General features: G+C 39.3%; 1 protein-coding gene across 1 annotated transcript in view; it reads right to left on the reverse strand.

The window, feature by feature from the left end:
• Window positions 1-12,137, reverse strand: part of LOC113889730 (serine/threonine-protein kinase TNNI3K) — a 345,390-nt gene that overhangs the window by 50,824 nt on the left and 282,429 nt on the right. The window contains exon 23 of the mRNA XM_027536876.1: window positions 10,582-10,751. Coding sequence (XP_027392677.1) covers window positions 10,582-10,751 — 170 coding nt within the window. The remainder of the gene's footprint in view (window positions 1-10,581; window positions 10,752-12,137) is intronic.

The following is a 12,137-nucleotide window of genomic DNA, read 5'->3' on the forward strand; positions in this document are numbered from 1 at the left end:
GTATGTTCTGATTAGTTTTTGCTGCTACTAAAAATGTGGCCAGGGAGTCGGGCTGGCTTCCAGAGACATGACTAAAGAAGATAGAGGGCAGGGTTAGGCCATGACCTGCTGGTGAATGAGGCAGCAGGTGTGGAGTTTGTTTGGTTCAGGTTAGGTATGTATCAGTGCAGGCAGCTGATTATAAAGGATTGTTATGAGCAGACATAAGCTGAGATAAAGTGGCTATTATCAGAGGTAGTCAGAGTGAGAAGGGAAATTTTTCCTTCAATCAAAGGCTTGGCCATGGACTGAGAGTGTGCTGTGTGCCATTGAAGCTGGCAGAGCATCTGAGGGAGGTAGTTCAGTACTCTGGATAGCTCCCTGCTGATCATCCTCAAAGTGCAAACCAGAGGTTAGAAGTTTCTGCTTCTTAAAGATAGTTCAAACATGTTGGCCAAGCAGAGCTCAGAGACAGCATGATGTAATGGAAACACTACATTACACTACAGACAGACCCAGGTTCAACTATTAATTACCATTTTCTCACTATACAGTTTCATTCAAATTACCTAAATCATTGGAGTCTCAGTTTGTTTTATCTGGAAAATGGAAACCAGGAGGCCAACTTTATTAAGATAATTCTAAAGATGAAGTGGAATAATATTGTGAGATCTGTCATGATCATTCATTAATTCCACAAGTAGGTATTTAGCACCTATCAGACCTTGTTCTAAGTACTGGAGATACAGCATCAAAAAGGAGAGAAGTTCATGCTCTCATGATGTTTACATGACAAAATAAAGAGCAAAAATTATCAGAAACAATAAGCTACATACTTATATCTAAAAACTTCATATATAGAAACAGAAGATATTCAGATATATGATAGAATATAAAATAAGTGTGTGTGAAAAAATAGAAGTGTGTGGAAGAAACGGATTTTCAAAAGAGTCTAGTCAAATTGAAAAAAGCATACAATTTCTAGGATTGAAGTAGATATTAGAAATGAATTGAATCAGAATTGCAATGAAGAGAGCAGCATGCTAGATCCAGCTACCAAGGGTACTAGATAGATTTGAAGAAGTTACCAGAAAGCAGCACAGAGAAAATAAAGGGTGGAAAAAATATTTTAAAAAAGAGTGAGGAATGTGGAAAACAGAGTGAGAAGATCTAAAATACATCTAATTAGAATTCCATAAAGAGAGAATAAAGGAGATGGGGTAAAGACATATAAGAGGTGGTGAATAAGAGTTATTCAGAATTTATACAATATATCAATCTTCGTATTCTAGACACCTAATAAGTTCAAAGCAAGATAAATTTAAAAAAAAATCCATACCTATATACAACATAGTTAAACTATACAATACCAAAGACAAAATTCTAACAGCAATTAGAAAGTCCAGATTAAAAATTAAAAACATGATGATTAAGTTCACAGATGATATTTTAGCAGCTGCAACAACAAAGGTGTGGAAACGCATCCTAAAGGTGCAGGGGAAAATTAATTAAACACCTTAAACCCTATATCTGCTAAAATATCTTTCAGGAGACAGGGAAAACAAAGGTGTTTTCAGATGTTTACTTCTATTAATAACAGAGTCACGCTAAAAGAATTTTAAAAGATGTGTTTGAGAAAAAAGAAAATTATCTAGGAAGATGGTGTAAGATGTAAGCATAATGAACAGTGAAAGAGTATATATAGGCAAATCTAAATAAATCATAGCTATGTAAAAACCAAAATAATACTTAGACGGCAGAATCAGAAAAACCATGATGAAAATAAAACAGTGGACAGAAATATGTAATTCAGGAGGGAATGAATGAGACTAAAATTCTCTAAGATCTCTCTTTTTTTTTTGAGAGTAGGAAAAATAAATTAACATAAAATTTATTAAGTTTAATATGCTCAAGTTTCTAGGATACCCCCTAAGGAATAGAAAACCAGTGTGTCTATTCAAATAATCCAAAAGAAAACAAGAAAAGGATAGATTGAGGAAAAAACCTAGAGAGAATAAAGTAATATGGTAGCAATGAATTCAAATTATTTCAGCAAAAACAATGAATTAATATGGCAAAAGGTATAAGAACCTCACAGTGAAGATTATAAAACCTAACTAAAAGATATTAAGGAATATCTAAATAAATGCAAAAACATCACGTTCAGTGCAACGGAGACTCAATATCATAAAGATGTACATCTTCCCAAATTGATCTATAGATTTAAAATACTTATAATCAAAAGCTTATGATTTTGAGAAAATGCAAGCTGATTATAAAATTTATATGGAAGAGAAAAAGTCAAGAATAATCAAGAATAGTCAGGATGGGATGTACCTTATCAGATATCAAGTATTTAATAATGCTATTGTAATTAAAATTGTATATAACTGACACAGGGATAAACAAATGTTCCCATGGAAAAGAACAGACAAACTGAAAACAGACCTATCTAAATATAGACCCTTGTTATGTGAAAGAACTATAATTACAGGTCATTAGGAAAGAGATGGTTATTCTTTTTAGAAAAGAGGAAAAGAAAATTCATGGTCATCATTTCACATTTGTTTACCCTGTTTTGTTTTTACCTGAACTATATTTCCATCATCTCTCTCTTCAGTGAAACCTTTCCCAACTACCTCAACTCAAAGAAATCTCCCCTTTTTAAACACAATGGGAATAAAAGTGTTAATTCTTTCTCTCCTCACTCATTTACAGCACCCAGTTCTTCTTTGGTTTATTAAAAAGAAATAGGCAGACATTTATTGCCCTAATATTGAGGGGATGGGATGGAAAGAACCTTGAATTAACTGGTGGTTTGTAACTTTTGGACAAAAAAAAGTTTGAATTTGATAAGAAGGTAAGGGTCAAAAACTCTGAGTGTCGCAGTTGTACTCAAATTTGAGAAACACAAAGCATGGTGTTCATAACCCAATTAATGAGTCCTCTAATTTATTATAGTTAAAAATATTTAACATTCATCACATACAGTTCAACTATAAATGAGATACTGTAGGCACCAGAAAAAAAAAATCCTGCCTTTAAGTAATTATGAGCTAACGGGAAATTAAAAATAATCATAATACATTCTTTCAAACTGTGGTGCTGGGGAAGACTCTTGAGAGTCCCTTGGACAGCAAGGAGATGAAACCAGTCAATCTTAAAGGAAACCAACCCTGAATATTCACTGGAAGGATTGATGCTGAAGCTCCAGTACTTTGGCCACCTGATGTGAGGAGCTGGGAGAAGGGGAGAAGAGGAGAAGGGGACAACAGAGGATGAGATGGTTGGATGGCATCACCAACTCAATGGACATGAGTTTGAGCAAACTCTGGGAGACAGTGAAGGTCAGGGAAGCTGGCATGCAGAAGTCCATGGGGTCGTAAAGAGTCAGACAGGACTGAGCAACTGCACAACAACAATCATTGTACAAGACAATATAGAAATGCATTGTCTAGTCAAGGCTATGGTTTTTCCTGTGGTCATGTATGGATGTGAGAGTTGGACTGTGAAGAAGGCTGAGCACCGAAAAATTGATGCTTTTGAACTGTGGTGTTGGAGAAGACTCTTGAGAGTCCCTTGGACTGCAAGGAGATCCAACCAGTCCATTCTGAAGGAGATCAACCCTGGGATTTCTTTGGAAGGAATGATGCTAAAGCTGAAACTCCAGTATTTTGGCCACCTCATGTGAAGAGTTGACTCATTGGAAAAGACTGATGCTGGGAGGGATTGAGGGCAGGAGGAGAAGGGGACAACAGAGGATGAGATGGCTGGATGGCATCACTGACTTGATGGATGTAAGTCTGAGTGAACTCTGGGAGTTGGTGATGGACAGGGAGGCCTGGCGTGCTGCGATTCATGGGGTCGCAAAGAGTCGGACATGACTGAGCGACTGAACTGAACTGAGTGGCACAAACTGCCATGGCCATTTATAAGGCATGAGTGGGAAGGAGTTAGGTTCAGTAAAGCCTCTCACATGACATAGTGATCAAGCTGACTGAGATACTACTGATGGTTGATTCATATTCTTATAGACTTGGTGGAGGGGGAGCTGTCAAGGTTAAAGACTAGGATATGGGAATCAGTTGACAGTTAAACATAAGGTGTGCGTGGGAAACAGAACTTCTAGCTGTCTGTAATGTGTGTCACCAGGATATTGTCATTTTGTGCAGGACAATTCTTTATTTTGGGGGGCTTTCTAAAGCACTGTAGGAAATTCAACACTTGCCCTGCCCACTAAACATCAGTAGTACCTCCCTAGTCACTGGGAAATATAAAAAATACCAAAACACAAAAAAATATTTCCTATAGTTCCCAAAACTCTAGACTATTTTTTGAGAAGTGATGGGATCATTGTCTAGAACTACTGGAACATCTGATGTTCAGGAAGAGGTAGAACTGGAAATGTGTCTAACTGGTCATTTTGGACTCTGGATTCAGGATGACATGACTTCACGTAATTTTAGAGGCCATGTGGAATTGGTGGTGGTTTTAAAGTAGGGTAGTGATAAAGCTGGAGGTCTACAGAAGGAGGATTGTGCTGGCAGTAGAAGGTTGAGTAGATTAGGGCATGGAGAAGCTGGAATGGGAGTGAGAGAAATTAGAGACATGCATGACAAAGGAAGCCCAAGTTTGGACAAAGGGACTGGGGACTAATGTTTCGTGTGTGTGTGTGTGTGTGTGTAAGAGAGAGAGAGAGAGAGGGAGAGAGAGAGAGAGAGAGAGAGAGAGAGAGAGGCAGAGTTTAGAAAGAGAAAGAGCTGGGGCCATGGGTTGAAACGATTGTGGTGAGCTGGCAGGAGAGAGAAATTGGGGATGAAGAAGGGATTGAAAGAAAATGAACATTTAAGGAGCTTGAGGGAAATTTTCAGTACAAAAAAGCATGTAGGAGCAGTGGTAGACTAAAAAGGGGCATATTTGCCCTTCAATAGTGAGGAGGAGACACCAACCATGGCTGTTACTGGATAAACATCTTGCTCCACAGCGGTGAGTGGACATGAGCCCTTCACTGCTTCTTTTTTTCATTCCTCCTAGGTTTCGTGGTGCTATCATCTTATACAATTGCTGCATTCTAGAAAAACTATGTGTAAATTAAAAATTTATACCTTATATTCAACTTTTGTAAATTGAATTGCATTCTAAGTGCACTAGGCAAGCTGTCTATTTAAAGGAATCCTCTGATGGACCCTTTTGTAATGTGAAAAATTAATTCCAAATGAATCTGTTTCACAGTTCCAATCTCTGTATCTCTGCTTTTCTTCTCCTGGACATCTAACTAGGTCATAGCATTCTATTCTCAGAGCCCAGCCCCACACAAACACTAATTGGTTTTCACATCTGAAAGGTTGTGTATCACTTTGTCATTTCTAAATTTACATGATGCAATCCATGTACAAGATGGGAGATTTCATACCCTGTGGGAGGAGCAAGTGCCACATGCTTAGTTTTCCAAATATATCTAGAGACACAAAATATTTTTAAAAAGGCAGAACTTCGGGAGTGCCTTCCTTAAACTCAGATTTCATCAGTTTGGGGTTTCTTTGGGAATTAATGAATGCCTATTACCCGTGGAGAAAATATCTGACATAGTTTCCCACCTCGATACTTATTTTATAATGGAAGATAATAATTAAAAACAAATGTGGAAACAAACAAAACCAAAACCCCCACCTAATCAAGAATTACAAAACTACAGACTGTAAACTTTATAACCCCAAAATTGAAAAATAAATAAATAAATGCACCATTTTAAATATATTGTTGAGGGCTCTGGAACCCAAAATTGGGAATGTACATTAGTCAGCATACAGGTCAAACCTTATTGCTATTTAAGAAAAAAATCATGCTGGGCTAAAAATCATACCTTGTGTGATTGTAATTAATTAGTTAGGCTGTCTCTTAGATCAGAGGTTGCTAGAACCTTGCAAGGACTTTTGGGAGAGACCACACAGGCATTCAGGCTTTACTGGTGGTGGCTCAGCGTTGAAGAATCCTCACCTGTAATGCAAGAGCTGCAGGAAACGCAGGTTCGATCCCTGGGTGGGAAAGATCCCCTGGAGGAGGGCGTGGCAACCCACTCAAGTGTTCTTGCCTGGAGAACCTCCCAGGGACAGAGGAGCCTGGCGGGCTACAGTCCATAGGATCACAAAGAGTCGGACACAACTGAAGCAACTATGCACGCACACAGGCACTCAGCCTTCAGAATAGTCTCCTTTGGTAGCAGCTGCTGTTTCACCTTGGCTCTCAGGTTCCTCTTTGTTTATCCTATCAGTTGCATCAGAGTGACTGGAAGGTTAGATTGTAGCATTCTCTTCCAGAGTGTTTCTCATGTTTGGATGTATATTGGACTCAACTGGGAAACTTTAAAAGCTTCCCATGTCTGGGTGACATCGCCATGGATTTTGGTTTAACTGGTCCTGGGCGCTGGCACTTGTCAAAGTTACCCCAGGTGATTCTAATGTGCAGCCAAAGAGCCACAGAATTCCAGGCTGTTAAATTCATGGCTCTGCTGGATCCTTGGGCTCTTGGACTTTAAGAACCTACTGATCTCTGGTCTCATGTGCTCTGTCTTTCATATACACATGCTGAAAAGACAGGCTTGGGAAGAGTAGTTGAATTCTTTCCCTGACCAACTTCCAGGAGGCACTGGAAGAAGTTCAACAAATACAAGTATTGGCAAAATACATCAAACTTCTGAAAAGTGACACCTCCTGTGCCAGAGAAATTCAGAAAGCATAGGAGCATCCTGGGTGAGAATTCCAATTCTGCTTCCTTAAACTTAGTAAAATTACTTACTCTTTCTCAGCCTCAGTTTCCTTATCTATAAAATTGGAATACTTCCTTTCTAAGGTTTACTTAAATGACTGTTCAAAGTGTCTAAATAGTGCTTAACATGCCGCAGAAGTGCATAGTTATAGCTGTTTAAACAGAAAGAATACAGAAAATAATTAAAGCTTATCCACTGACTATACTCCAAAATAATAATAATTAAAAATTATTGAGCCAGTTTATTCAATTATTTATCCATGGAACAAATATTTATTACATACTGACTTCATTCCAATCATACTGCTAGCTACTAGGGACACAGATACGAATTTAACAGACATGATTCCTATCTTGGCACATCTTACAACTCAGCTAAGTACTTTATTTCTGGAGGTGATTTCAAGCAGTCCAAAGACTGAGCTTTCTAGAGGAGTGGTATGACTACAAACTGACCTTCACCACACCCTCACAGCAAATATTCAGAGTGTACTAGGCCGTTAAGAAATTTGTGCCAAACAGACAGACAAGCACTTTATCAGGGTTCCATAACTGTCTTGAAGGGCCAGGGAGGTATAAAAACCCTTATGAGAATATCAAAGGGATCATCTCAGAACACCTGACGATTTGTGCCCACTCTGTTTACCTTCTGGTACCTTCTGGGTTCTCCTAGGCCAGAGAAGCTATGTTCCCTCCACCCCCAGCTCACCCAGTTGGGAGTGCTGCTGTGCCTCCCTTCCACACAGCCATCTATGTGTTGTAAGTTGTGACTTACCTACATTATGGGAACTTGCATCTTTTGTTTGGGTCTGTTAGTGTTTTTCAACCAATCGCTTTCTCTTTTGACAATACTGCCTCTCCCAATCACAATCCTAACAGCTAGTACTATTATCTGTGTATTACACATAAGGGGCTTCCCAGGTTGCTCTGTGGTAAAGAATCTGTCTGTTAAGCAAGAGATGGGGTTTGATCCTTGGGTTGGGAAGATCCTTTGGAGAAGGAAGTGCAACTCACTCCAGTATTCTTGCCTGGAGAATCCCATAGACAGAGAAGCTTGTGGGCTACAGTCCAAGGGGTCACAAAGAGTCAGACAGGACTTCATGACTAAACTGCCACTCACTATTAGGTGTAAGACTTAGGTAACTTGCCCAAGGTCACTTATCTGAGCTCTTAAGAGGCAAAGCCAAGACTGAACCTCCGATCTGTCTGACCCAAGAGCTCATTGTTTTAACCTCTGCCTCACTGGACAAATCTCAGGTGAGTATGCTTTAGAAATACCAAAATATGGCTCTTCAGAGAATTAATTTTAAAACCATAAGTAAAGAAAAAGGAGAGCAGGTGGAACTAGAAGATGATGCTGGGACTCAACCTAATCTAATATTGGCCTGTGAGCTCCTTATGAAATGATGTGAGACTGGAATCCAATAAAGAATTGTCTCCAGTTTGCCTTGTTATCAATCAGACCTCCTGATACTTAATTTCATGACATTCCATAGATTAAAGTCTAAATGATTAAGGTTCCCACCTCTTCAGAGCTGTAGCTGCAACCCTTTTGTCAAACCAGGAATGTAATAACTATGGCTAAAAAGGCAATAGTAACAATTTGTAGAGGGTACAAGACCCTTGCTAAAACTAGATAATCTTTCCCCACCTTCAGGATAAAAGTTTTGACAGAATGTGTGGATGTGCATATGTGTGTGTAAGTGCACGTGTGTAATGGCTTATGTGCAAGTACTCGGGTGTGTGTAGACAGACAGAGATTTTAAGCTAGCCTTTTCTGATTCTCCATAGGTTGCAGTATACACTTTGAAAGGTATCTATCCAGCTCGCTGTAACTTTTATTGGTCCCTATCCCAATCAGGTCATTGTCAACCATGTTTACTGAATGAAATATGACCCCCATCTCCATTCCAACCACATTTGTTTAGACTAGAGGTGGTCATATGATCCAAAGGGACCAATCATATTTTCTCTCATGGCTAACTGTACTTATCATTCTGCTTTTTGTGTTTACGCCCTTTGCCATATGACTTGTAGGACCTCCCACTAGAGGGTGAATATATTTTCTCTCCCTATCAATGTCAGACTCAGCCCTGTGACTTGCCCAGGGAATGCCAGAGGATACAGGAGACTGTCTAGTGGGAACTGGGGCATGTAAATGGCAGTTTGTTGTGGAAGAAGGCTGAACTCATCTTTCCTCTTTTTCTGACTTGCCCTTTTGCTTAAACTTATTTGTGGCTTTTTTCTTTCATTGAGGTGAAGTTCACATAACATAAAATTAACCAGTTTAAAGTGAACAAGTCAGGGGCATTTAGTACATTCACAATATTTTGCAACCACCACCTCTATCTAATTCCAAAATATTTTGATCGTCCCCAAATAGAACCCTGTATCCAAGAAGCAGTGTTTCCTGATTTCCCCCTTCTCTACCCAGATCCTGGCAACCACCAGTCTTTTCATTTTTATGGATTTACCTATTGCTCTTGACTGAATTGTGTCTCCCTCCCTCCAATTTCTTATGTTGGAGCCCTAACGCATCATGTGACTGTATTTGAAATAGGGCCTTTACAGAGGTGAATAGGGTGAGATGAAGTCAAAAGAATGAAGCCTTGATCTGACAGAATTGGTGCCTTATAAAAAGATAAAAAGACTCCAGAGCTCTCTCTGCCATGTGAGGGTGAGGTGAGAAGGCGACCATCTGTAAACTAGGAAAATGGCCCACTGCAAGTCCCATTGGAACCCAACCATGCTGGTACCTTGTCTTAGATTTCTAGCCTCCATGGTAAGAAAATAAATTTCTGCTGTTTAAAACATTCAATCTATGGTATTTTGCAATAACCTCTTAAATACACTTTACTCTGAATATTCATATAAATACAGTCATACAATATAGGATCTTTGTCCCTTTCCTTTATTTAGCATGTTTTCAGCGTTCCTCCATGCTGCAGTATGCATCACTACATCATTCTTGTTAAGACTGAGTAATGTTCTAGTGTATGGATACCACTTTTTTAAATCTATTCTTCTGTTGAAGGATATTTGTGTTAGTTTTCTTTTTTTTCTCCCCACCTTTTGGCTATTGCGAATAGTGCTGCTATAAACATTTGAGTACAGGTATTTGAGTATTTGTTTTCAATTCTTTTGGGAATATATCTAAGGGTGGAATTGCTGGCTCATATGGTAATTCTCAGAACACTGAAATTTTGGTGCTCAGATTTTTCAGAGCTATTTCCTGATTCCCACACAGAAATTCTCCCTTGAATTCCATAAGAAACTCTTAGAATACTTTCAACAAATTCCTTTTGCTGCTGTAGCTAGACAATTCTTGCTTCGGCAATGAATTAAAGCTTAGAGAACCTAAACTAATAGACAACAAAATTTCTACATTTTGGTCAAAATATTAGAAGAAAACAGGCTCAAAACTCCCCTTTTGAAGCCTGTCACAGGGGTGGTAAATCCCCTGAAGATATTAATCAAGTCAGGTGACTATGTTGGGAAGGCCCTGGAATCTGACTTGACTGTGTAACTGTTGCTTAGATTGCTGTTGCTATGTTGCTAAGTCGCTCAGTCCTGTCCAACTCAGCGCGACCCCATAGATGGCAGCCCACTAGGTTCCTCTGTCCCTGGGATTCTCCAGGCAAGAACACTGGAGTGGGTTGCCACTTCCTTCTCCAGTGCATGAAAGTGAAAAGTGAAAGTGAAGTCGCTCAGTCATGTCCGACTCTTCGCAACCCCATGGACTGCAGCTTACCAGGCTCCTCCATCCATGGGATTTTCCAGGCAAGAGTACTGGAGTGGGGTGCCATTGCCTTCTCTGTTGCTTAGATTACCACGTACCTTTGCGACCAGGCAGCATAGGACCTTGCATTTAGAGCATATTCCAGTTCAAAACGACTTCGTAGAGCTGCCACATGGCTCCGGCCAGGCCCTCCGCGGTTCACCAGACAATCAGAAGAAGAGGAAGGTGAGAGAGACCCGCTGCTGTTACTTGAAGCAGGAGACATCAGCTGAATGAAGGAGGGGCCATTTCAATCATTTAATAAATCCAACAGGCTTAAAAGCATAGTATTATAAAATGTAGATTTATTTTAGCTTTCTATTCTAGGATTTCTCATATTTTAATTTCTATTCAGCTCAGCTTGCTTCAGGCCTTTCCTTTCAGCTTCTGATGGCAACACTTGGCTAGCTTAATTTACTTTTTTTGACCCAGTTATATGCTGAGAACTGACCCATAAAACTTATGCTTTTCTTTCTCAAAACACAGTAGGCTCAAGTCAGATTCATAAAACAGATAGAAGATCATTATTCAATGGTTAAAAGATTCTCTACATTTTCACTATAGTGATAAGATTCATGGGAGAGTTCCTTAAAATTGGAACTTATGATTATTCCCTTCTTACATGAAATGATTCCCTTTACATGCACTGAATTTACACACTTTTCCAAGGATACATCCATTTCATAAAATGAAGGATGCTTTAATTTCCAGCAAGGATGAGGACGAAATAGAGTTAATGTAGAGAGTTTTGAAAAATAATTACACATAGCTAAGTGGACCATGAACTTTCAGATATTCAAGGTGGTTTTAGAAATGCAGAGGAACCAGAGATCAAATTGCCAACATCTGCTGGATTATCAAAAAAGCAAGAGAGTTTCAGAAAAATATCTATTTTTGCTTTATTGACTATGCCAAAGCCTTTGGCTGTGTGGATCACAACAAACTGTGGAAAATTCTGAAAGAGATGGGAATACCAGACCACCAGACCTGCCTCTTGAGAAACCTATATGCAGGTCAGGAAGCAACAGTTAGAACTGGACATGGAACAGACTGGTTCCAAATAGGAAAAGGAGTACATCAAGGCTGTATATTGTCACCCTGCTTATTTAACTTATATGCAGAGTATATCATGAGAAACGTTAGGCTGGAAGAAGCACAAGCTGCAATCAAGATTGCCGGGAGAAATATTAATAACCTCAGATATGCAGAGGACACCACTCTTATTGGCAGAAAGTGAAAAGGAACCAAAAAACCTCTTGAAAGTGAAAGAGGAGAGTGAAAAAGTTGGCCTAAAGTTCAACATTCAGAAAAGTAAGATCATGGCATTGGTCCCATCACTTCATGGGAAATAGATGGGGAAACAGTGGAAACAGTGTCAGACTTTATTTTGGGGGGCTCCAAAATCACTGCAGATGGTGATTGCAGCCATGAAATTAGAAGACGCTTACTCCTTGGAAGGAAAGTTATGAATGACCTAGATAGCAAATTAAAAAGCAGAGATATTACTTTGCAAACAAAGGTCTGTCTAGTCAAGGCTATGGTTTTTCCAGTAGTCATGTATGGATGTGAGAGTTGGACTGTGAAGAAAGCTGAGCACCGAAGAATTGATGCTTTT

The sequence above is a fragment of the Bos indicus x Bos taurus genome, chromosome 3, assembly GCF_003369695.1.
Source record: "Bos indicus x Bos taurus breed Angus x Brahman F1 hybrid chromosome 3, Bos_hybrid_MaternalHap_v2.0, whole genome shotgun sequence".
Classification (NCBI taxonomy): Eukaryota; Metazoa; Chordata; class Mammalia; order Artiodactyla; family Bovidae; genus Bos; species Bos indicus x Bos taurus.